General features: G+C 43.9%; 2 protein-coding genes across 7 annotated transcripts in view; both read left to right on the top strand.

Moving 5' to 3' along the window:
* The first annotated feature begins 574 nt into the window (after positions 1 to 574).
* On the top strand, positions 575 to 10,804 carry LOC139383012 (26S proteasome non-ATPase regulatory subunit 2-like). Its single transcript, XM_071127303.1, has 20 exons — positions 575 to 768; positions 1,817 to 1,873; positions 2,363 to 2,527; positions 2,847 to 2,968; positions 3,414 to 3,638; positions 3,870 to 4,028; positions 5,463 to 5,607; positions 6,069 to 6,129; positions 6,237 to 6,383; positions 6,636 to 6,742; positions 6,887 to 7,014; positions 7,199 to 7,286; positions 7,395 to 7,659; positions 7,813 to 7,958; positions 8,207 to 8,290; positions 8,465 to 8,633; positions 8,885 to 8,979; positions 9,078 to 9,204; positions 9,535 to 9,653; positions 9,953 to 10,804. The coding sequence occupies exons 1-20, from the start codon at positions 664 to 666 to the stop codon at positions 10,133 to 10,135; spliced, it is 2,697 nt and encodes an 898-aa protein (XP_070983404.1). The 5' UTR covers positions 575 to 663; the 3' UTR covers positions 10,136 to 10,804.
* A 470-nt stretch (positions 10,805 to 11,274) lies between these two features.
* Positions 11,275 to 26,111, top strand: part of LOC139382307 (eukaryotic translation initiation factor 4 gamma 1-like) — a 64,020-nt gene continuing 49,183 nt past the window's right edge. For 3 of the 6 annotated variants that reach the window (XM_071126199.1, XM_071126201.1, XM_071126198.1), the window contains exons 1-5: positions 11,290 to 11,331; positions 20,683 to 20,762; positions 20,877 to 20,982; positions 21,102 to 21,185; positions 21,619 to 21,651. In XM_071126199.1, coding sequence (XP_070982300.1) covers positions 20,920 to 20,982; positions 21,102 to 21,185; positions 21,619 to 21,651 — 180 coding nt within the window. In that variant the 5' untranslated portion in view covers positions 11,290 to 11,331; positions 20,683 to 20,762; positions 20,877 to 20,919. Of the gene's footprint in view, positions 11,332 to 12,959; positions 13,034 to 20,682; positions 20,763 to 20,876; positions 20,983 to 21,101; positions 21,186 to 21,618; positions 21,652 to 26,111 lie in introns of those variants that run through there. The other 3 variants (XM_071126200.1, XM_071126203.1, XM_071126202.1) reach the window with 3 other exon arrangements.

Here is a 26,111-nt window from a genome sequence, read left to right as displayed (position 1 = left end):
TCTTTCACCTCAGCTGCCAAACTAACCTAGATTCAGATGACCATCCTACCCATGCTAGATTACGGGGACATAATTTATAGATCAGCAGGTAAGGGTGCTCTCGAGCAGCTAGATGTTCTTTACCATTCTGCCATCAGGTTTGCCACCAATGCTCCTTATAGGACACATCACTGCACTCTATACTCCTCTTTAAACTGGTCGTCTCCACATACAACACCCACGCAAGTCACGTTCTGTTAAAGGTCCCCAAAGCACACACATCCCTGGGTCACTCCTCTTTTCAGTTCGCTGAAGACAAGCTTGACCTCTACCCTTTCTGTGGCCCAAGTAACTGAACCCTGACAGAGAACAGATAACTGCAAAGGGCCAACACTATAGTACAACAAAATACATTCTAAATGACAAGTATGTCACAAGCATATTATGAAAATAAAACATCTTATCTATGTTACCCAACTAATTCTGATTCTGCCACGACAGTGTCACCATTGGATAGTCTAAGTGCTGCCATATATCGTCTTGGGGTTAGGTTAGGGATCGGTGCAATATTATTCCTGCATAGCAGGTGGCAGTAGAACACAACGGTTCTTGAAGAGAGGAAGCGGTGTACCCGGTCTCCGGTTGTTCAGTGTATCCGTAGCCGAATTCCGTGAAACTGCAACCATGGAGGAGGCAAAAAATAAAGAGAAAAAGCAGTCCGAAAAGACAGAGTTAAAGGAGACTAAGCCCACAGGGAAGGACAAGGATAAAAAAGATGAGCAAGAACTGGTGAGCTGGGACACTTCTCAACATTTTGAACAAGGGAAGCAGAGTAGCGTTTTTGCCTGAGTCACTCACTCACTGCATGTTTGAACAGGCCGAAAGCGTTGTCATTCAAAAGAATAGCGAACTGTTTGAGTCCCCTTTAATGGAAAAGTATGACATGGCTGGCTAAGTACGAGATGCCAACAATTACGATTATTATGTCCGACTGAAAGCGAGCTATAAAACTACCTAACGTTAGCATACTTAATGTTGACGTTAGCTTGCTAGCCTAGGGTAACAGTAGCTAGCACAGCCAGCTCCTAACGTTAACTAACAATTGCTAATGACAGGCCAGAAAGTAACTACCGAAATGTAAAATAAAATTTAGCTAAGTATCTAGCTAGCCAAGTTAAAATAATGTAACGTTAACTAGCTAAATAATGTTAGTGTTGCAATGTAAACAACCGTAATCAAAATAGCTAACGTTGGCTCTCTGTTCGCTAATAATGTTAGCTAACTAGCCAACAGTTAGCTACCACAGTACAGTCACAGTTTAGTTATACCAATCTTTGGTATAGACAGTAATGTTAGCTAGCTAATAGTGACTTTGGAACTGTAGCAACCTGCCTGTGGTTCAGATTGTCTCGTTGAGACAGCGTAGCTAGCTAGATTTGACATAATCAGTGATCTTTGATTGCGAGGTGGCTTTAGTTTTTACGTGTTTGTTTGTTTAGTTAGCTAGTTATTTACATGGAGGGAGTTGTTTAACTTATTAGCGAGTACATTAACAATAGCCCATTTTAAACACCATAACAATGGAGGAAAGGTTACATACATAGTTATCATGGCAACCCTACCATCAGTCGACAATGGTATAGGACCGGTGTACGACAAAATGCTCCCAATATCTAGCTGTTAGCAAATTGCACAGCATTTTATTGCAATAGTTCCCTGTTGGAAGACCTGTTATTTTTTTTGACTGTTTACTGTGCAGGGTTCAGTTATTCAAATGCCCAACATTGCATGTTGAATCTGTCATACTGTAATGTCAGTTCCTCTTTTCTCTCTCCAGTCTGATGAGGACAAACAGCTGCAAGAAGAGCTGGAGATGATGGTGGAGAGACTTGGTGTGAGTACCACTACCACAAGAACTGCCGAATACCACAATAACTACCAAACCTAAAGTCTGCTTTGCTTTAGACACTGGGACTATACTGCCCTACCAAGCAAAAAGGCAGTAACTAACTAATTTTCTACCAAATGAGCAATATCATTTTTGCTACATTTAAATACATGCTTAATCATGTGAACAAGTATCCTGCCTCTATTGTGTTTTGGAGAAAATGGGGGTCATGTTAGCAGTAACTGCATAAAGTTACTGTGAAAGCAAGGTAAATAAAAGCTATTTTTCCTCAATTCCACGCTATGAGAAGTTACTTGCTTTTTTGGCTTTGTAGGGCAGTATAGTTTTTTTCAATTCTTATGTATTATACAGTACACAAGGCGTTATGTACAGAGTCAGTCATTTACATACACTGCGTGAACTTTGGTAGCTATGCATATTAAACAACTTTCTTTGTACACCCCCCTGCCCCCTTTCTCTCTCACCCACCCACAGGAGACAGACACGTCTCTGTACCGGCCTGCTCTAGAGGAGCTGCGCAGGCAGATCCGCTCCTCCACCACCTCCATGACCTCTGTGCCCAAGCCCCTGAAGTTCCTGCGGCCACATTATGGCAAGCTCAAAGACATCTACGAGGGCATGGTGCCTGGCGAGAACAAGGTGGGAACACCGATTCTATGTCCTTGCTAAATGGCTAACTGTTCAGTGGGGAAAACAGGAGGAAGGAATGGCAAGACTGTCTCAACCACTGTATTGCTTCCTTTCCCTGTCTGCTTTTACTTTATAAACACTGTGCAAAACATTTGGATGGATTTATTTTGCAATGTTACTGGAGATACAGAAAAGAAAAACAAGGATAGATACCTAGTATATTGGACATCGAAATTCTGGATGGAACTAGGGATTCATGTTCAGAAGGACCGATCATAACTGTAATTATGGATATGTCTAGCTAACTTATGTCTTTTTGTTTTTGCAGAGTTTCTGTGCGGACGTGGTGTCGGTCTTGGCCATGACAATGAGTGGGGAGCGGGAGTGTCTGAAGTACCGTCTGCTGGGCTCCCAGGAGGAGCTGGCGTCCTGGGGACATGAATACGTCAGGTAGGATACGGGACGCCATTTGAAACGGCTAACACATGGGTGAATCCTACCTTCTACTTAAGTAGAATTTTCACTTTGTCATGCATTGATACCAATGGAAGACTAAGTAAAAATGTGACTTATTTGCCTCATTCATTCCATGCCTGGCAGCAGTAGGCAGTTTGTGTGGTCTGACCTAGGGCTGTGACAATACCAGTATTTAGATTTTTTTTCCATGGCAAAAATTAAAACACGACGCAGACCGATCTGCTGTGTGTAAAATATTGTGTGCTATAGCTTGGAAAATAAATACATGTGACTCTGGATGACAACTTAAGGATGTTTGTTTCCAACATTTGGGCTGTTTTCCTAATGAAGTTCAATCTTTTATTTTCTTTCAGCGATACTTACGAGTATCGTCCCGGCCCTAGTCTTCTACCCTAAACTCTGGTGTGTTTGTGTGTAGGCACCTGGCGGGCGAGGTGGCCAAGGAGTGGCAGGAGGTTGAGGAGAGTGATAAGACGCAGCAGGAGACTTTGCTGAAGCTGGTGAAGGAGATTGTGCCCTACAACATGGCCCACAACGCTGAGCACGAGGCCTGTGACCTGCTGATGGAGGTCGAGAAGCTGGAGATGCTGGAGCTCTACATAGATGATAATGCATATGCCAAGGTCTGCCTCTACCTCACCAGGTGAGTGGACAACACACACCTTACCATGTGAGGGGCAAATATATATATATATATATATATATATATATATATATATATATATATACACACACACACATGTTCAAACACATGTACCACACCGTCTGCCTCAACATACTTGTAGTGTGCCAACAGCAGCCTGAAGAGACAAAAGGTTGTTCCTCTCATCAGTATTACCTAAACCCTCTGTCATCCTCTCTCTCTCTATGCCAGCTGTGTGAGCTACGTCCCTGAGCCAGAGAACTCTGCCCTGTTGAAGTGTTCCCTTAACATCTTCAGGAAGTTTAACCGTTACCCAGAGGCCCTGAGGCTGGCCCTGATGCTCAACGACGTGGAACTGGTGGAGAACATCTTCACCTCCTGCAAAGACATGTACAGACTGACACAACACACTCACTGCACTCTCACACTTAATTATCTCACAGCAAAACTTTCGAAAGAAGTGCTACCTACAGGTAACTGCCAACATGAAAGAAACACTTGAGTGAATGAGGGCTACAAAGTATACTGAACAAAAATATAAATTCAATACAATTTCATCATTTTTACTGAGTTCATTTAAGGAAGTCAGTCAATTGAAATAAATAAATTAGGCTCTAATCTATTTCACGTGACTGGGCAGAGGCGAAGCCATGGGTGGGCTTGGGAGGGCATGGGCCCACCCACTGGAGAGCCAGGCCCAGCCAATCAGAATGAGTTGTTCCCCACAAAAGGGCTTTATTACAGACAGAAATACTCTTCAGTTTCATCAGCTGTCGGGGTGGCTGGTTGTGGAGGTCCTGGGCTGGTGTAGTTATACATGGTCTGCGGTTGTGAGGCCGGTTGGACGTACTGACAAATTCTCTAAAACAACTGAGGTGGCTTATAGTAAAATGGTTAATCTCTGGCAACAACTCTGGTGGACATTCCTGCAGTTAGCATGCCAATTGGACATCTCAAAATTTGAGACATCTGTGGCATTGTGTTGTGATGACTGCACATTTTAATGTCCTTTTATTTTCCCAAGCACAAGGTGCACTTGTGTAATGATCATGCTGTTTAATCAGCTTCCTGATATGCCACGCCTGTCAAGTGAATGGATTATCTTGGCAAAGGAGAAATGCTCACTAACAGGGAAATAAAGACAATTGTGTACAAAAGTTGAAAAATAAGATTGTGCACATGGAACATTTCTGGGATCTTTTATTTCAGGTCATAAAACATGGGACCAACACTTGACATGTTGCGTTTTATATTTTTGTTCGGTATATATTGAAAGCAGGTGCTTCCACACAGGTGTGGTTCCAAAGTTAATTAAGCAATTAAAACATTTCATCATGCTTAGGGTTGCCTGTTTTGGCTACCATGAAAGAGGGGTCTGAAAGGAGCATACGGTGTTTAAAGGGGTGTGTGTCTCAGTCATCAGATCTCAACCAATTGAACATTTTATTTGAGATTCTAGAGCGGCGCCTGAGATGGCGTTTTCCACCGCCGTCAACAAAAAACCCAATTTTTTTATTTTTGTTGTTGTTGAAGAATGGTGTTGCATCCCTTCTATAAAGTTCCAGACACTTGTCAAATCTAGGCCAAGGCGTATTGAAGCTGTCCTGGCAGCTTGTGGTGGCCCAACTCCCAATTAGAAAACTTTATGTTGGTGTTTCCTTTATTTTAGCAGTTCCCTGTACAACCTATAGTGGTAAACAGTATTTTCTTTCTAATCGTTATTCACATTTTCTACTGACAGTCAATGGGAATGCATTCAGCAGTGTTTTCCATAGTTAATGATGTGCATGAAGAGTTGATGGTTTAGTGGGTGTTTTCCTGTAGTGTGATCCAGAAGGAGATGGCCTTCATGCTGGGCCGACATGGCATGTTCCTGGAGCTCAACGAGGATGTGGAGGACTACGAGGACCTGACGGAGATCATGTCCAACGTCCAGCTCAACAGCAACTTCCTGGCCCTGGCCCGAGAGGTGAGGAGAGAAAGAGGGAAGATGGGTAGACTACTAGAGAGAGTGGAGGGGGTTGTAAGAGTGAGTGTTTAGAGCAGGACTGGGGAGTGGGTCACTGTTGAAGTCAGTGGATGGAGTGTGACTGACAGTGGGGGCTGAGTGTATGTTAGAGAAAATGTTTTTAGAGTAGGGCTAAGGAGAGGGGAATATGACCTGTAGAGATGAGTTAGGACTGTGCTCTATTTAATATTTTTGAGGGGGAAATGGAGGAGACTTGAAGAAGGTACCAAGAGGAGAGTGAAAGAGTGGGGTAGGGGTCATGTGGGAGAATAATGGTGCATAGAGTGAGAGAACAAATGAGGCTAGAGGATAATGAATGGCTGGTATAGTGAATAAACCAATTAGTGAAAGACATTTAAGCCTGTTAGTGGCTATGACTCAGCACCAGGCAGCCAGTAACGTACTGTTTCCTTTCTTTACAGTTGGACATCATGGAACCCAAAGTCCCAGATGACATCTACAAAACCCACCTGGAGAACAACAGTGAGTTCAGCACCTTCACTTCAGCAGCTCACTAATGTCCTGGTCGTGTTCTATCACACTCCTCTATCCTCATCCTCTTTTTTATCATGCCATTGTCTGTCTGTCAGGGTTTGGAGGAAGTGGTTCCCAGGTGGACTCTGCTCGTATGAACCTGGCCTCCTCATTTGTCAACGGCTTCGTCAACGCAGGGTTTGGACAGGACAAGCTGCTCACAGACGACGGCAACAAATGGCTGTACAAGAACAAAGACCATGGTGAGGGAAACCACACACACAAAGCCTCACATCCCCGTCTTCAAATGGGCCTCATGGTTCACATTTGTGGGGGTTTGACTGAAAATTGGTTCATGTTTGGTGGTTCGACAGTGAGTACCAGTCTCATGAATCTAGGATGCTTAGCAGCAACTTAATGTATCGCCTTCATTGCTAATCCTTAATTTCAAGCATAGTAACAAAAGTAATATATTGCTGTTGTGTAAATGTTGCTAATTCTGTGTTTATCTCCAGGTATGCTGAGTGCTGCAGCCTCTCTTGGGATGATCCTGCTGTGGGATGTGGACGGTGGTCTGACACAGATAGACAAGTACCTCTACTCCTCAGAAGACTACATTAAGGTCAGCACACACACTCAGCCTCTTACCAAACACCCTGCATTAAAACCTCCTCACCACAACCTTCACAGCATCCAGAAACGCCCTAAACATCCTATTCATGTAGATATGTCTCCCCCTTTCTTTCTTTTCTCTCTCTCCCTGTAGTCGGGCGCCCTCCTGGCTTGTGGCATAGTAAACTCTGGGGTGAGGAATGAGTGTGACCCGGCCCTGGCCCTGCTGTCAGACTACGTCCTCCACAACAGCAACGTCATGCGGATAGGAGCCATCTTCGGGTAAGGAGAGAAGGAAATGCGTGTTTAGTCCCAAATCAACCCCTAGCCCCTACTGCCTGACACCTCTTGTACATTAACGATTTGTATTGAGGTTTGTTTAGTCCATTAGCACAGTGTAATCTCTGCCTGTGAAAAGTACTTGTTTAGGTGGGGTTTGACCCTGACCTTTCTCCTCTATCCCCAGCCTGGGCCTGGCATATGCTGGCTCGAACCGTGAGGACGTCCTCTCTCTGCTGCTGCCTGTCATGGTAGACTCCAAGTCCAGCATGGAGGTACTGTGTGTATAGTTCCACAGTTTGTCTTCTTAAGTCTATTACACATCCACACTCATTAAACCCAGCTCACTGTCCCATGTTATGTCTTTTGTCACACACTCTCAGGTGGCAGGTGTGACGGCGCTGGCGTGCGGTATGATCGCGGTGGGCTCGTGCAACGGTGACGTCACCTCCACCATCGTCCAGTCCATCATGGAGAAGAGTGAGCTGGAGCTGAAAGACACATACGCCCGCTGGCTGCCCCTGGGCCTGGGCCTCAACCACCTGGGTAAAGGGGAGGCCATTGAGACCACCCTGGCAGCGCTGCAGGTGGTGCCTGAGCCCTTCCGCAGCTTCGCTAACACGCTGGTGGACGTCTGTGCCTATGCAGGTCAGTCTCATAGCTCCAGAGTTATCATTTTGTCTCAAATTTTCTGTTTAAAAAAACATTTGATTTACTTATTTATTTATACAGGTGATCTCATTGAGATTTACAAGTGATGGCTTTCCTATATTTATCTCTCTCGGTTTCTCTCCATGCTAGGTTCTGGTAATGTACTGAAGGTGCAGCAGCTGCTCCACATCTGCAGTGAGCACTATGAAGCCAAAGAGAAGGAGGAAGAAAAGGACAAGAAGGATAAGAAGGATAAAGACAAGAAAGAGAGTGCAGCTGACATGGGCTCCCACCAGGTATGCCAGGCGTTTGTTAATAAAGGGGTGTCGGGTAGGTGTGTTGGGCCAGTAACCAAAACGTCGCTGGTTTGAATAGGTGAAAAATCTGTTGGTGGCCTTGAGCAAGGCACTTAACCCTAATTGCTTCTGTAAGCCACTGGATAAGAGTGCCTGCTAAATGACAACAAATGTAAAATACAATCTAATGAGGGGTTTGAATTGAGATTTGATATTGAACTAATCTGCTCTCTGCTTCCCCCTCCCAGGGTGTGGCTGTCCTGGGTATTGCACTCATTGCTATGGGAGAAGAGATTGGCTCAGAGATGGCACTACGGGCATTTGGACACCTGGTCAGTATAACCTCTGTCCTGTTCACTCCATTTGGCTTCAACACATTTTCAGGACATGTTGGGGGTTGATTTAGCCCCTGTCTCTTTGGCTCAATCTAACCATCCTACATCTAACTGTTTTTCTCTTCATCTCTCCATTGTCTTGCCTTCTCTCCATCTCACTCACTCTCCTAGTTGCGGTATGGTGAGCCTACTCTAAGGCGTGCGGTACCTCTGGCCTTGGCCCTGATCTCCGTGTCGAATCCTCGCCTCAACATCCTGGACACACTCAGCAAGTTCTCCCACGATGCTGACCCAGAGGTCTCCCACAACTCTATCTTTGCCATGGGCATGGTAGGCAGCGGTGAGTGGGCCCCAATCAGTCAGTGTCTTCATTATTATATTGAGACGTTCAAAGTTATTTCGATTTGCCTCACTAAGTTATTACAATGTTCCCCTGTAATTATTCCTTGTCCTTGAATAAGAAAAATACCTATAACTGTGAATTCACTGTGCCAGATGACATCCAAAGTATGAGACCTTCTCCATTGACTGCGTCTCAAGCTGTGATTGGTTTCCATGACGACTCACGGCTCCATCTCGCTCTCTCTGCAGGAACAAACAATGCCCGCCTGGCTGCCATGCTGAGGCAGCTGGCTCAGTACCATGCCAAAGACCCCAACAACCTCTTTATGGTCCGACTTGCACAGGTGGGTTGCCAAAAGAGGTGCCGCTCTGGCACTCTAACCTACGTGTTAGAGGGGGAGAGTCTGTGTCTCCTAACCCTTGCTCTGTGCCATGTCCACAGGGTCTGACTCACCTGGGTAAAGGGACATTGACACTGTGTCCATACCACAGTGACAGGCAGCTGATGAGTCAGGTGGCTGTGGCAGGACTACTCACTGTCCTAGTCTCCTTCCTCGATGTCAAGAACAGTAAGCCCTTTTCCTCATTACTCTTCACCACTCATTTTATTGGCTTCTTCCCCTCTGTTTTTCCACATCTGTTTGTTTAGGATTGGGGTGAAGTCCATTTGTTGAGTAATTTGAGGAAGTGACCTGAATTTTAATGTATGGATGGAAAATTCCACTTAAAAAACAACAATTAGCAATTGTTCAACTCCTGAATGCCATTGGCCCTTGCCCAGCTAGTTCCACTACCTTCCTTTCATGTTGGGTAGTAAGTCTTCTAAATGCCTTGACCCAGTTCTAAATATTTGTCTTTGTGTTGACATCGCCCCCTGCTGTTTCCTGTGTGTGCTGCAGTAATCCTGGGGAAGTCTCACTACGTTCTCTATGGCCTGGTGGCTGCCATGCAGCCACGTATGCTGGTCACATTCGACGAGGAGCTGAGGCCGCTGCCCGTGTCCGTCAGGGTGGGACAGGTAATGACTGCTGCTCACACTATGCTCTTAATAAGAGCCTGGAGGATTAACTTCATATTCAAAATACAATGCTAGTTGAGGATGTAGCCTAGATGGTGTGATGAAGGCCAAAATGTCAGCACGATGTGATGCTTTGCAAGTGAAATGTACTGGAGATTTTCATTTTAATCATGTTTGAACATCTCCAATGCGAAGTAACGTCTAGATGTGCAAGTGCTTTTCACTCTCAGGATGAAATGCTATAAGATGATGGCAGAGTGGATTCGACCTCATGGTTTATGTATGTAATTGGTCGATAGGCGGTGGACGTGGTTGGTCAGGCCGGTAAGCCCAAAGCCATCACAGGTTTCCAGACCCACACCACGCCAGTGCTCCTGGCCCATGGAGAGAGGGCAGAGCTGGCCACAGAGGAGTATCTCCCCGTCACCCCCATCCTGGAGGGCTTCGTCATCCTCCGCAAGAACCCCAACTACGATGCTTAGATTGCCCCCCTACTGTCCTCCCCTGGTACCCACCCTACTCTCCTTAGTGGTCCCTCATTGGTAGCAGGGGTAGCCCTCCCTGGCTTGTTTACACCTCATGTTTTAGTACTTTATTCCATGTCTGAAAAGAGCCAGGAAGGCCTACCCCTCTTTCTCTTGTCAACAGCTTCTCTCCATCCTGTGAAAGTATGGTTGTGTTCTGGGTGGCCAAACTGACTGGAGCAGGGAGTGGAAAATGGGACCTCATTCACTGTTTAAATTAGTTTACTCTTTGATCTAGGATCAGTTCCACATAAATGTATTACGCCATCTCTTTCAGGCTCCACAATAACTGATCTAGGGTCAGCCATCAGGAAGGAAGTGTTCAGCCTCTCCCGGTTTGTGATATTTTTCCCCACTAATTGGTCTTTAGACCAATCACATCAGATATTTTTCAGAGCTGATCTGATTTAGCGAAAAAAAAAGATCTGAATTGGGCTGATGAACAACAAGCTCAGTCTGCATCAATACTACAACCAGTTTCTCTTTCCCCACCCATGATAACCTCCTTTTGTAATTAGAGCATGGAAAATGTCTTCATCATCCAGTTTTTTTTATTTTGTTTTGTTACAGTACTGTAAAAAAGGTTAAAATAAAAGTTTCAGATCCACTTGGTGGAGTTGTCTATCACCTGGTCTGTTTGTCATGAGGGACACGTTTCTGAAAGATCCGTCATTATTTATGATGCTTTATAACTGCCTGCAGATCTGGATGGCTAATTATGAAACTGGGCAGGGGCAAGGAGGAACTGAGGTGACACTGATCACGAACCCTCACTGCAGCAAAGGTATGAATATTTGCTGGATGTTGCAGACAATGGACACATTTTATTGAACATTTGAAATGCACAAGTAATGAAAGAATGCATATTAAACACATACATTTGACACATCTTGATAAACTGTTTAGACTGCACAGTCAAGACTCTGGCTACGCCCATGCAACCGGCGAGTTTGTTTTGTGTATATGAATAAGTTTAATATTAAACGAATACTGTACTGCACATTAGTTTGTGGTTCAGTAGTACATCGTTAACTAAAACGTGTAGCTAAAAATCACACCGGCGTCCCTGTCACATGACTGTGATTAAACCGGAATTTGACTACCGGCTTCCGGGACAGTCCATTCCGTCCGACTGCGGACTGAAGGAGAGAAAGGTAAATGTTAGGGTTTCCCACTATATTCTTTGCTAGTTCAGAACTGTGAGAAACCAATTGACAATCAGCATTCATCCGCGCTTTTTAATGGACTTTAAACCCAGTAGATCGATCTGGGGGATAGAGTTGTCGCTCCTTTTCCAGACCGATTTTTCCTCTGCTAGCCCGACCAACCCCCACCCCAAAAAGGGATAGGATACCCCCTTCCTAAGTCTTAGGAGGTTATAAACGTTCGCTTACGAAATAGAATTGACGAAGGCAGAAGGTTTCGACATTTTGAATCACTTTATTAGCTAGCCAATATCCTTAAACATTAAACAAATTTATGGTAAGAATTCTTCTATATGCAGCCGGCTTTGGTATTGATTTGAGATAGCAAGCTAACTTCAGTTGGATTTGTTAACGTTATGAGAAACTGTCCTATGCTTTTCTCGGTTTGTGGGTGAATGATTGCTTGTTTTCGGTAACAAATGTCATGCCATATGTTAGTTTATTCTTGAGGAATGGACATTGAACCCAATCGTTAAAGAATTATAGTTTGACGTACCGGTAGTTAGCTGGTGCTGGTTAAGGATGCAGCATTTTGTCGCCTTCCAATCCGCATGGCTGTGTTGTAACCAGTATTATCTAGCTGTGTGGTGCTTTCTAGACAACTGGGAACTCGGAAAAAGAGGACTAGTCATGACGCCAATGCTCTTCAGGTCGGAAAGTCTTAGCCCTAGAAAGTGTCCGACTGGATGATTGTTCGAAATGGGTATTCTCAGTTGGGGCTCTTTTTTTTAGGTCCCTGTTGTCTTGAACACGCCAAAGTGGTTTATTTCCGAGTTCCCAGTTGTTTTGAACGCGGCATATAGTCCATATGTATGTGGCGTGTGTAATTTGACAGAGGGATGTGATATCATGGGATCTCAGTTAACTGAGAATACATACTGCTTATGTATGGCCAGTGTGGTAGGATCCACATTGGCAAGTTCGGTCCTTGGATCCCATGCGTCATGTTCAGATGACACAGCATGACGAGGATGCTACCCTGTGGTTGAAATGGCACTGATGCTGATCAGTTTACTGGTAGTAGTTGCCACAGACGTTGGTTTCCATCTTTTCATTCTTAATCTTTTCGGTATTTTGGGAGACCGCTTGCTAGCTGAGGAACGCTCAACTTCGTTCACATATATCCGCCTCGATATAAGAGAACGGAGTGGAACGTTCATCACCAACTACTTGCTTGCTAGCCTGCATGTAATCATATGCACTTTAGGGTTTGCTGTAAGCGTTGACAATCAAACTAAGCTGAAAACAGGCAAATTAGAGAATCTAAATCCGTTAAGAGAATAGAGGAGAACAAGAAGCCGGCTTCGGCGTGTGCACTGTGCCACACTTACTACGCGCGCTAAAGCCTGAAAACCAACCACGTGGTAACTCAAGTTGGCTTGGGAAAGCGCTGGTTGCAACTAGCTAGTTAACAGAATTGGCTATATCGTTAAGAAAAATGTAACATCTTAGTTTTTGGTCTTAATTTAAGGCTAGACACGGGGTTAGCACGGTGGTTAGGGTAAATTGTATAAATAGGTGGTGTTTATAACTTTGTGGCTGTGGTAATTAGTGACGACCTAAAAAGCTGTTTGAACAACATGGCGCCGCACAGCGTAGCCATCCTACACGCCTTTTCGTTTCACGTTATCGGAACTTGGCAGAACTGAGGGTTTGAAAGTTATCCACTATCCGTAGCCTACATGCATGTAGTTAGCAATATTACTGTGTGCATTGTGACAGTCGTCAGGTCTGCTTTTTTTGTTGTCCTGTGAATTTGTAACTGCATGTTGTGCGTGAATGAAAAATGACCGGTGTGTGGCTTGTACATTAATGCTAAGAGGATCATGTAGCGTAGGAAATAATTAATTTGGCATTCGCTCAAATGTCGGGCATCCTTGCCAGACAAGTTGTCTTTCTGTTGTAGTAACATCTGCATGAGAGAAGCGATTGCCGATATACGGCGTTTACGGACAAGTGAATTTGGCTGAGAACCTCCGCTCAAAATGGATGCCGATTCAGAGTAGCTCGTGAGCCTTGAGGCAGGCGAGCCATGATCCCAGATGTGCCCCATTATTAGTACTCAACCAAATCCCTTTTGTTTGAATAGCTTTGTCTTTCATGTTGAATTCGTGAGATTGTGATAATCAGTATCCAATAACTGCTTTAGCCTGCCAAGTGTGCCACTATTGTAATTTAGTAATGTAACCATCATTTAACTAGGTAAGTCCGTAAGAACAAATTCTTATTTACAATGACAGGCAAACCCAGACTACGCCGGGCCAATTGTGTGATACTGCCTGGATTTGACTGTAGTGATGCCTCTTGCACTGAGATGCAGTGCCTTAGACCACTGTGCCACTTGGGGGTACACACCTGTCTCGTCCTGGGTGAAAGGGTTAGGAAGTCCTGATGTAGAAAATGAGATCACTCACCTGTGATTTGAATGTTGTTGATAATCCAAATCCAATGTACAGAGAACACTGAAATTAAATTCTGCCCAACAAATGTAAAGTTCTTTATCACATTTGAAATGCTCTCTGGGATGGGATCTGGCTGATGAGTAGTGATAGGAATGAGGTCATTGTAGCAAGAATTGTAGGGCAAGACAGACCACAACAATCCAGAGCTAATTGTCCCCTGTAAGGCTGGTTCTATATTAAGCTATGGTTTACATAGAAAAATGATGCGAGTGATGTCTTGTTTCCTTCCTTTCCATCACATACACATTTCTTTGTGTGGCACTGCCATAGGCCTATTGACCTGGCTGATACTGTAAAACTTTAAAGCATGTTAACTCATAGCAGACGTTTCAAAGGTTGTGCAAGCTGGTGTGTTTGTGCCTATCCATCCAGGCAGTACAGTTCCTTTAAAGCCGACTATCACGTATGCTAAATTGTTTGAGAATCGGAGGCTGGCAATTCAATCGTTAAATCAAATCAAATTTATTTATATAGCCCTTCGTACATCAGCTGATATCTCAAAGTGCTGTACAGAAACCCAGCCTAAAACCCCAAACAGCAAGCAATGCAGGTGTAGAAGCACGGTGGTTAGGAAAAACTCCACAGAAAGGCCAAAACCTAGGAAGAAACCTAGAGGAACCAGGCTATGTGGGGTGGCCAGTCCTCTTCTGGCTGTGCCGGTTGGAGATTATAACAGAACATGGCCAAGATGTTCAAATGTTCATAAATGACCAGCATGGTCGAATAATAATAAGGCAGAACAGTTAACTGGAGCAGCAGCACGGTCAGGTGGACTGGGGACAGCAAGGAGTCATCATGTCAGGTAGTCCTGGGGCATGGTCCTAGGGCTCAGGTCAGTTGAAACTGGAGCAGCAGCACGGCCAGGTGGACTGGGGACAGCAAGGAGTCATCATGTCAGGTAGTCCTGGGGCATGGTCCTCCGAGGGAGAGAAAGAAAGAGAGAAGGAGAGAATTAGAGAACGCACACTTAGATTCACATAGGACAGGAGAAGTACTCCAGATATAACAAACTGACCCTAGCCCCCCGACACATAAACTACTGCAGCATAAATACTGGAGGCTGAGACAGGAGGGGTCAGGAGACACTGTGGCCCCATCCGAGGACACCCACGGACAGGGCCAAACAGGAAGGATATAACCCCACCCACTTTGCCAAAGCACAGCCCCCACACCACTAGAGGGATATCTTCAACCACCAACTTACCATCCTGAGACGAGGCTGAGTATAGCCCACAAAGACCTCCGCCACGGCACAACCCAGGGGGGGAGGGGCAACCCAGACAGGATGACCACATCAGTGAATCAACCCACTCAGGTGACGCACCCCCTCCAGGGACGGCATGAGAGAGCCCCAGTAAGCCAGTGACTCAGCCCCTGTAATAGGGTTAGAGGCAGAGAATCCCAGTGGAAAGAGGGGAACCGGCCAGGCAGAGACAGCAAGGGCGGTTCGTTGCTCCAGAGCCTTTCCGTTCACCTTCCCACTCCTGGGCCAGACTACACTCAATCATATGACCCACTGAAGAGATGAGTCTTCAGTAAAGACTTAAAGGTTGAGACCGAGTTTGCGTCTCTGACATGGGTAGGCAGACCGTTCCATAAAAATGGAGCTCTATAGGAGAAAGCCCTGTCTCCAGCTGTTTGCTTAGATATTCTAGGGACAATTAGGAGGCCTGCGTCTTGTGACCGTAGCGTACGTCTAGGTATGTACGGCAGGACCAAATCGGAGAGATAGGTAGGAGCAAGCCCATGTAATGCTTTGTAGGTTAGCAGCAAAACCTTGAAATCAGCCCTTGCTTTGACAGGAAGCCAGTGTAGAGAGGCTAGCACTGGAGTAATATGATCAAATTTTTTGGTTCTAGTCAGGATTCTAGCAGCTGTATTTAGCACTAACTGAAGTTTATTTAGTGCTTTATCTGGGTAGCCGGAAAGTAGAGCATTGCAGTAGTCTAACCTAGAAGTGACAAAAGCGTGGATAAATTTTTCTGCATCATTTTTGGACAAAGTTTCTGATTTTTGCAATGTTACGTAGATGGAAAAAATCTCTCCTTGAAATGGTCTTGATATGTTCTTCAAAAGAGAGATCAGGGTCCAGAGTAACGCCGAGGTCCTTCACAGTTTTATTTGAGACGACTGTACAACCATTAAGATTAATTGTCAGATTCAACAGAAGTTCTCTTTGTTTCTTGGGACCTAGAACAAGCATCTCTGTTTTGTCCGAGTTTAAAAGTAGAAAGTTTGCAGCCATCCACTTCCTTATGTCTGAAACACATGCTTCTAGCAAGGGCAATTTTGGGGCTTCACCATGTTTCATTGAAATGTACAGCTGTGTGTCATCCGCATAGCAGTGAAAGTTAACATTATGTTTTCGAATAACATCCCCAAGAGGTAAAATATATAGTGAAAACAATAGTGGTCCTAAAACGGAACCTTGAGGAACACCGAAATTTACAGTTGATTTGTCAGAGGACAAACCATTCACAGAGACAAACTGATATCTTTCCGACAGATAAGATCTAAACCAGGCCAGAACTTGTCCGTGTAGACCAATTTGGATTTCCAATCTCTCCAAAAGAATGTGGTGATCGATGGTATCAAAAGCAGCACTAAGGTCTAGGCGCACGAGGACAGATGCAGAGCCTCGGTCCGATGCCATTAAAATGTCATTTACCACCTTCACAAGTGCCGTCTCAGTGCTATGATGGGGTCTAAAACCAGACTGAAGCATTTCGTATACATTGTTTGTCTTCAGGAAGGAAGTGAGTTGCAACAGCCTTTTCTAAAATTTTTGAGAGGAATGGAAGATTCGATATTGGCCGATAGTTTTTTATATTTTCTGGGTCAAGGTTTGACTTTTTCAAGAGAGGTTTTATTACTGCCACTTTTAGTGAGTTTGGTACACATCCGGTGGATAGAGAGCCGTTTATTATGTTCAACATAGGAGGGCCAAGCACAGGAAGCAGCTCTTTCAGTAGTTTAGTTGGAATAGGGTCCAGTATGCAGCTTGAAGGTTTAGAGGCCATGATTATTTTCATAATTGTGTCAAGAGATATAGTACTAAAACACTTGAGCGTTTCTCTTGATCCTAGGTCCTAGCAGAGTTGTGCAGACTCAGGACAACTGAGCTTTGAAGGAATACGCAGATTTAAGGAGGAGTCCGTAATTTGCTTTCTAATAATCATAATCTTTTCCTCAAAGAAGTTAATGAATTTATCACTGCTAAAGTGAAAGTCATCCTCTCTTGGGGAATGCTGCTTTTTAGTTAGCTTTGCGACAGTATCAAAAAGGAATTTCGGATTGTTCTTATTTTCCTCAATTAAGTTGGAAAAATAGGATGATCGAGCAGCAGTAAGGGCTCTCCGATACTACACGGTACTGTCTTTCCAAGCTAGTCGGAAGACTTCCAGTTTGGTGTGGCGCCATTTCCGTTCCAATTTTCTGGAAGCTTGCTTCAGAGCTCGGGTATTTTCTGTGTACCAGGGAGCTAGTTTCTTATGAGAAATGTTTTTAGTTTTTAGGGGTGCAACTGCATCTAGGGTATTGCGCAATGTTAAATTGAGTTCCTCAGTTAGGTGGTTAACAGATTTTTGTCCTCTGGCGTCCTTGGGTAGACAGAGGGAATCTGGAAGGACATCAAGGAATCTTTGTGTTGTCTGTGAATTTATAGCACGACTTTTGATGATCCTTGGTTGGGGTCTGAGCAGATTATTTGTTGCAATTGCAAACGTAATAAAATGGTGGTCCGATAGTCCAGGATTATGAGGAAAAACATTAAGATCCACAACATTTATTCCATGGGACAAAACTAGGTCCAGCGTATGACTGTGACAGTGAGTGGGTCCAGAGACATGTTGGACAAAACCCACTGAGTCGATGATGGCTCCGAAAGCCTTTTGGAGTGGGTCTGTGGACTTTTACATGTGAATATTAAAGTCACCAAAGATTAGAATATTATCTGCTATGACTACAAGGTCCGATAGGAATTCAGGGAACTCAGTGAGGAACGCTGTATATGGCCCAGGAGGCCTGTAAACAGTAGCTATAAAAAGTGACTGAGTAGGCTGCATAGATTTCATGACTAGAAGCTCAAAAGACGAAAACGTCATTTTTTATTTTTTTTTGTAAATTGAAATTTGCTATCGTAAATGTTAGCAACACCTTCGCCTTTGCGGGATGCACATGGGATATGGTCACTAGTGTAGCTAGGAGGTGAGGCCTCATTTAACACAGTAAATTCATCAGGCTTAAGCCATGTTTCAGTCAGGCCAATCACATCAAGATTATGATCAGTGATTAGTTCATTGACTATAATTGCCTTTGAAGTAAGGGATCTAACATTAAGTAGCCCTATTTTGAGATGTGAGGTATCATGATCTCTTTCAATAATGACAGGAATGGAGGTGGTCTTTATCCTAGTGAGATTGCTAAGGCGAACACCGCCATGTTTAGTTTTGCCCAACCTAGGTCGAGGCACAGACACGGTCTCAATGGTGATAGCTGAGCTGACTGTGCTAGTGGCAGACTCCACATGTCAATGCCACTGTTTAGTAATTGCCTGAACCACTCATGGGGGTTGAGACTGCATAACAAAACATTGTGAACTTACCTGATGCTACCGTTCACATAGACGCACAGCTTGAATTATCCACTAGTGCGTAGTTACACACGCAAACAAACACTTTTTCAGCCATGTTAAGGCGACAGCTCTGTGCTCCCACCCTCACTAGGTCATGGTGTCATGTTGGGGTTATGCATCGGTCTCTGTTGAACTTGAACGACCCCACACCCACTTATCCCGCTCTCTCTACTTCCTGTCAGGCCAGCTCAGATGACTGGGCCTGGTTGGTGTGGTCTTGGCTGGGGTTCACATATCTCCCTCCAACCCCTGGTCCCTGGTCCCAAGTCAGTGCTGTAGTGCAGCACTATCGCTGCGGGAGTAGGATACTTACTGAGTTGGTTTAGTATATGCGCGCGCACACACTTAGTTAATGCTGCCAGAATAGTAGGTGAATGAGCTACAGTGCCTTTGGAAGGTATTCAGACCCCTTGACTTTTTCCACAGTTTGTTACATTACAGCTTTATTCTAAAATGTATTAATGTAAACAATTTCTCAGCAATCTACCCACAATATCCCATAATTGACAATGTGAAAACAGTTTTTTTATTTTTTTTAAAACATGTCTTATTTACATAAGTATTAAGACCCTTTACCATGAGACTTGAAATTGAGCTCGGGTGCATCCTGTTTCCATTGATCATCTTTGAGATGTTTTGATTGGAGTCCACCTGTGTTAATTTCAATTGATTGGACATAATTTGGAAAGGCGCACATAAGGCCCCACAGCTGACAGTGCATGTCTGCTCAAATACCAAGCCATGAGGTCAAAGGAACTGTCCGTTTGGAAAAATGCTCCTAAAAACCAACGAGGAGATTTGAGAGGCAGGACTGGCAGCGCATTGAGCGTCACAAATAGAACCAAGTTATATTTTAGCGCCCGGCTACGTAGTCACTCGCGAGCAGTTGTCGCGCAATGATTGAATAACGTGTATGTGTACATTTATTTTGCACCACTTGCGGTCACGAGTCCACCTGTGTTAAATTCAATTGATTGGACATGATTCAGGACAAATATATGAATGTCCTTGAGTGGCCCAGCTGGAACCCGGACTTAAACCCGATTGACCGTCTCTGGAGATACCTGAAAATAGCTGTGCAGCAACGCTCCCTATCCAACCTGACAAAGCTTGAGAGGATCTGCAGAAAATAATGGAAGAAACGCACACCTGTAATTTTTGCGTGTATCTTGTAGCAACATACCGAAGAAGATTCGAGGCTGTAATCGCTGCCAAATGTGCTTCAACAAAGTACTGAGTAAAGGGTCTGAATTAGAGGTCGACCGATTAATCGGATTGGCCGATTTTAATTAGGGCCGTTTTCATAACAATCAGAAATCAGTATTTTTGGACACCGACTTAGCCCCCCAATTTTTTTTAGACACCTTTTATTTAACTAGGTAAGTCAGTTAAGAACACATTCTTATTTTCAATGACGGCCTAGGAGCGGTGGGTTAACTGCCTTGTTCAGGGGCAAACGACAGATTTTCACCTTGTCAGCTCGGGGATTCAATCTTGCAACTTTACCGTTAACTAGTCCAACAGTAAGGATGGAGAGGATATTTGTTTCTTGCATGAGGCCAATTTTGTTATGTTTGAGTCACTCAGATAGCGTAAGCCATGGCAAAATGTGTAGAATTGCTGGAAATATGCTTTAAAACTGAAAATGTTCTCTCCAGCCCCATGGCGAGATGTGTAAAATTGCAAGAAATTAGCTTGACTAAAGGTAATATTTTGTGACTGCGGCCAACAGGAAGGCCTAAAATGTTCGGTCAGCGACCGCTCCATTGGCCACGCCCCCATCCCACCTACCGCCTAAGCCCTATTTTTGAACTCTAGTCTGCTGTACCTGTGCCAAAACGCCGGTATTTTTCATCCTATTGCTTGTTCTTTTTTTATATAGTGAGCCAACATGTTTTCAACACTTTATTTATTTCCATGACTGATAAACTAATTTTCTCTTAATCTCTCGTCTCTGCAGCAGACATATTGTATGTTTAGAACATCAACTTGCAATTAAATCGCAGTATCGAATCGCAATAGCGTACATATAGAATCACAATTTTGTATTGGCACCTAAATGTCATATCGGGAGGTCCTGGCAATTCCCAGCTCTAGACAATATGCCTGTCTCTTGGAGAATAGGATTGTATCCCCTGTGTACCAAACCATTGGACTAATAACTGAGATGACAATCTTACCTTTCACCCTCTCTCTCTCTGATAGGTTGATCAGAGGACAGACGACCACCACGTTGGCACACCACATCCTTGTTCCCGTTCCTGGGACTAAACACGGTTCAACGTGTGAGTGCTGATCAACAAAGCCTAAACACCATTCTCTTGGTCTCTCGCTCTCTTCTAGTTCATCACTGAATTTTTTTCTCTTCACCTCCTCCACTCTGTTATTCCTCCTCTCAGATTTCTGTGCAGGTCCGAGTGCACCCATGCAGAACTACATGAAATGAATAAAGCACCACAGTCTATAACGCGACCCCACCCTGCCCTCTCCCCTGGACTCCAGCTAGTAAGGGGAATCTACTGTCTGTTTAGATTGAAGCTTCAATCTTGTCTTGTGGTTTGTCCAATCAGTAACCATATTGTTGATCATGGTCTCTCCCCTCTTTTTTTCTCTCCCTTTCACAGCCCACCTTCCCTCCTGGACAGCCCCCCTCTGTTGTCTTTGCCACCCCACCTCCACAAATGAACCCAGCGCCACAGCCCCGACAGGTACACATGTTCACCACCCCACAGCTTCACCGCTTGACATGACTTATTATTTCAGCTGTCAGATGCTTCTCCGTAGTGCAGTATCTTAATCCATTGGTAGGAATGTAGATTATGCTACATGCCAACTCTTCACTCTTTCCTACAACTAAGCTCTCCTGTTGATTCCATCTCATACTGTTTAAGTGCCCAGTGTGTGTACGTTCCACCCTCCAACCTGTCAACGTTACTGCTAAAAGGCAAAATCAGTAGGTCAGATCTCAGATGAGACTTGTATTGTGTTCTGAATCCTCTTGTTAATCCCTGCTCCCTGCCTTCCTATCTGTGTGTGGTTATGGAGGAAGGTTGTATGTGGTTATGGAGGAAGTGCTCTCCAGCTGGTGTCCTATGTGGGTTTAACCTCTGACCTGTGACCTGTCTTGTCCTCCTTTTCTAGTTCGCCCCCGTGCCCCGTGCTTTACACCAACAGGTACTAACAGTCTGATTTGGGTGGGCTGGGTTGGAATTGTGGGCACTGTGGAGTTCTCTTCACTTGCATTTCCTGTCTTCCTGAACTGTTTCTGAGCACTGCATGTTCTAAAACCAACTCATGTTTAATATGGGAGGCCAAAAGATTGAATCTGCCGTAGAATCCTATTCAGAAAGTATTCTGGGATGTCTTGTCTCTGAGGACCGCATTCATTGGGAACTAGAGGTCGACCAATTAATCAGAATGGCCGATTAATTAGGGCCAATTTCAAGTTTTCATAACAATCGGAAATCTGTATTTTGGGCGCCGATTTAAAAATATATATATATTTTTTAAAGTGTTTATTTTGTATTTTTATACCTTTTATTTAACTAGGCAAGTCAGTTAAGAACACATTCTTATTTTCAATGACGGCCTAGGAGCGGTGGGTTTAACTACCTTGTTCAGGGGCAGAACGACATATTTTCACCTTGTCAGCTCAGGGGATCCAATCTTGCAACCGTACAGTTAACTAGTCCAACGCTCTAACCATTGCACTCCACGAGTAGCCTGCTTGTTACTCGAATGCAGTAGAAGCCAAGGTAAATGGCTAGTTGGCATTAAACTGATCTTATAAAAAACAATCAATCATAATCACTAGTTATAACTACTAATCCAGTTTAGCAGGCAATATTAACCAGGTGAAATTGTGATTTATTTTGCAGAGTCAGGGTGTATGTAACAGTTTGGGCTGCCTGGCTCATTGTGAACTAATTTGCCAGAATTTTATGTAATTATGACATACATTGAAGGTTGTGCAATGTAACAGGAATATTTAGACGTAGGGATGCCACCCGTTAGATAAAATAGCAAACGGTTCTGTATTTCACTGAAATAATAAACGTTTTGTTTTCGAAATGATAGTTAACGGATTCGACTATATTAATGACCTAAGGCTCGTATTTCTGTGTGTTATTATGTTATAATTAAGTCTGATTTGATAGAGCAGTCTGACTGAGCAGCAGCAGGCCCGTAATCATTCATTCAAACAGCACTTTTGTGCGTTTTGCCAGCAGCTCTTCGCAAAAACATTGCTGTTTATGACTTCAAGCCTATCAGCCTAATAGCTGGTATAACCAATGTGAAATGGCTAGCTAGTTAGCTGGTGGTGCGCTAATACCGTTTCAAATGTCACTCGCTTTTAGATTTGGAGTAGTTATTCCCCCCGCTGCAAGGGCCTTGGCTTTTGTGGAGCTATGGGTAACGATGTTTCGAGTATGGCTGTTGTCAATGTTTTCTTGGTTCGAGCTCAGGTAGGGGTGAGGAGGGGGACAGAAGCTGTACTGTGACATTGGCAATACTATAGTGCCTATAAGGACATCCAATAGTCAAAGGTTAATGAAATACAAATGGTATAGAGAGAGAAATAGTCCTATAATTCCTATAATAACTACAACCTAAAACTTATTACCTGGGAATATTGAAGCCTCATGTTAAAAGGAACCACCAGCTTTCATATGTTCTGAGCAAAGAACTGAAACGTTAGCTTTCTTACATGGCACATATTGCACTTTTACTTTCTTCTCCAATACTTTGTTTTTGCATTATTTAAACCAAAATGAACATTATTTATTTGAGGCTAAATTGATTTTATTTATGTATTATATTAAGTCAAGTGTTCATTCAGTGTTGTAATTGTCATTATTACAAATACATGTTTTTTTTTTTTTTAAATCGGCCGATTAATCGGTATCGGCCCCTTTTTCGTCCTCCAATAATCGGCGTCGAAAAATCATAATCGGTCTACCTCTATTGGGAGCCTATCATGTTCACACATACCAGGGTTTCCGTTAGCTAGTAATGGCAGAAACAACAATAAATGAAATTGGCTCTGGCCAGTTGTCCAGGAGAAGATTGTAAAGTTTTTTTGCCTATTCATTGATGGAAATATATTTGACTGGTCATGCTTTTCGGTCTATTGGTTAGTTTCCAGAATTTAGATTGCATCATCTGTGAATCTTTTGGGGCGGTATGCAATTTTGAGTGGGTCTAGGGCAGTGGTTCCCAAACTTTTTATAGTCCCGTACCTCTTCAAACATTCCACCTCCAGCTGCGTACCCCTTCTAGTACCAGGGTCAGCACACTCTCAAATGTTGTTTTTTGCCATCATTGTAAGCCTGTCACACACACACACACTATACAATACATTTATTAAACATAAGCGTGAGGGAGTTTGTCACAACCCAGCTCATGGGAAGTGACAAAGAGCTCTTATAGGACCAGGGCACAAATAATATAATAATTAATAACTTTGCTCTTTATTTAGCCATCTTACATATAAAACCTTATTTGTTAATCGAAAATTGTGAATAGGGGCGGCAGGTAGCCAAGTGGTTAGAGAGTTAGGCAGTAACCTAAAGGTTGCTCGATCGAATCGCCGAGCTGACAAGGTAAAAATCTGTCATTCTGCACCTGAACAAGGCAGTTAACCCACTGTTCCTAGGCCGTCGTTGTAAAATAAGAATTTGTTCTTAATTTACTTGCCTAAAAAAATAGCTCACGTGTTAATGAGAAGGGTGTGCTTGAAAGGATGCACATAACTCTGCAATGTTGGGTGGTATTGGAGAGTCTCCGCCTTAAATAATTTTCCACACAGTCTGTGCCTGTATTTAGTTTTCATGCTAGTGAGGATCGAGAATCCACTCTCACATAGGTACGTGGTTGCAAAGGGCATCAGTGTCTTAACAGCGCGATTTGCCAAGGCAGAACACTAAGCGCAGCCCTTTGTAGTCCGTAATAGTTTACAAGAATGCCACATCCGACGAGCGTCGTAGCCGGTGTAGTAGGATTCAATCTTAATCCTGTGTTGACATTTTGCTTGTTTGATGGTTCGTCTGAGGGCATAGCGGGATTTATTATAGGCATTCGGATTAGTATCCCGCTCTTTGAAAGCGGCAGCTTTAGCTTGATGCGTATGTTGCCTGAAGTCCATGGCTTTTAGTTGGGATATGTACGTACGATCACTGTGGGGACGATGTCATCGATGCACTTATTGATGAAGCTGGTGACTGAGGTGGTGTACTCCTCAATGCCATTGGATGAATCCCAGAACATATTCCAGTCTGTGCTAGAAAAACAGTCCTTGTAGCGTAGCATCCGAGTCATCTGACCACTTCCGTGTTGAGAGATTTTAAATAAAATGTTAACTAGGCAAGTCAGTTAAGAACACATGCTTATTTATAATGACTGCCTATGAGCAGTGGGTTAACTGCCTTGTTCAGGGACAGAACGACAGATTTTTTTACTTTGTCTGCTCAGGGATTTGATCTAACAACCTTTCAGTTGCTGGCCCAACGCTCTAACCACTAGGCTACCAGCCGCCCCTGCTTTAGTGTTTGCTTGTAAGCAGGAATTCCTCTGGTTGCACATGTGACATGCTGGTAGAAATTTGGTAAATCTGATTTAAGTTTACCTGCATTCAAGTCCCCAACCACTAGGAGCGCCGCTTCTGGGTGAGCATTTTCTTATTTGCTTATGGCCTTATAGAGTTGGTTGAGTGTGGTCATAGTGCCAACATCGGTCTGTGGTGGTAAATAGACGGTTATGAATAATATAGATAAAAACTCTCTTCGTAGGTAGTGTGGTCTACAGCTTATCATAAGGTACTCGGGCGAGGTACCTCAGGCGAGCAATACCTCGAGACTTCTTTATTATTAGACGTCGAGCACCAGCTGTTATTGACAAAAAGACACACCCCCACCCCTCGTCTTACCAGACATAGCTTCTCTGTTCTGCCGATGCATTAAAAATCCCTCCAGCTCTATATTATCCATATAGTCAGTCGTTCAGCCACGGCTCGGTGAAACATAAGATATTACAGTTCTTAATGTCTCATTGCGAGGGTAGTCGTAGGTCATCAATTTTATTTTCCAATAATTGCTTGTTAGCAAGTAGAATTTATGGCAGTGGGAGTTCTCGCTCATCTACAGATTCTCAAAAGACAGCTTGATCTGCATCCTCTTTCCCTCCGTCTTTTCTTCACGCAAATGACTGGGATCTGGGCCTGTTCCCGGGAGTTCCTCTGGTGGACATTCTTGCAGTCAGCATGCCAATTGCACGCTGCCTCAATTTGAGACATCTGTAGCATTGTGTTGTGACAACTGCACATTTTAGTGGCCGTTTATTGTCCCCGGCACATGGTGCACCTGTGTAATGATCATGCTGTTTAATCAGCTTCTTGATATGCCACACCTGACATGTGGATGGATTATCTTGGCAAAGGAAAAATGCTCACTAACAGGGATGTGAACACATTTATCCGCAAAATTGAGGAGAGAAGCTTTTTGTGCACATGTAAAATGTCTGGGATCTTTTATTTCAGCTCATGTATCATGGGACCAAACTTTCCATGTTGTTTATATTTTTGTTGGGTATATTGAGGCATGCCTTATCTTGCTTCAGAGTAGCCTATTAGAGATTTC

The sequence above is a fragment of the Oncorhynchus clarkii genome, chromosome 24 (assembly GCF_045791955.1).
Source record: "Oncorhynchus clarkii lewisi isolate Uvic-CL-2024 chromosome 24, UVic_Ocla_1.0, whole genome shotgun sequence".
Classification (NCBI taxonomy): Eukaryota; Metazoa; Chordata; class Actinopteri; order Salmoniformes; family Salmonidae; genus Oncorhynchus; species Oncorhynchus clarkii.
The sequence above is the reverse complement of the archived record's forward strand: the minus strand, read 5'-3'. Positions and strand labels throughout refer to the sequence as shown.

Excerpts from the sequence above, each read along its gene's own strand:
- LOC139383012 (XM_071127303.1), top strand. The coding sequence starts at position 664 with ATGGAGGAGGCAAAAAATAAAGAGAAAAAGCAGTCCGAAAAGACAGAG. Across the intron at positions 4,029-5,462 it reads TTCACCTCCTGCAAAGACAT|TGTGATCCAGAAGGAGATGG; the intron begins GTACAGACTGAC and ends GTTTTCCTGTAG. Across the intron at positions 6,130-6,236 it reads AACCCACCTGGAGAACAACA|GGTTTGGAGGAAGTGGTTCC; the intron begins GTGAGTTCAGCA and ends TCTGTCTGTCAG.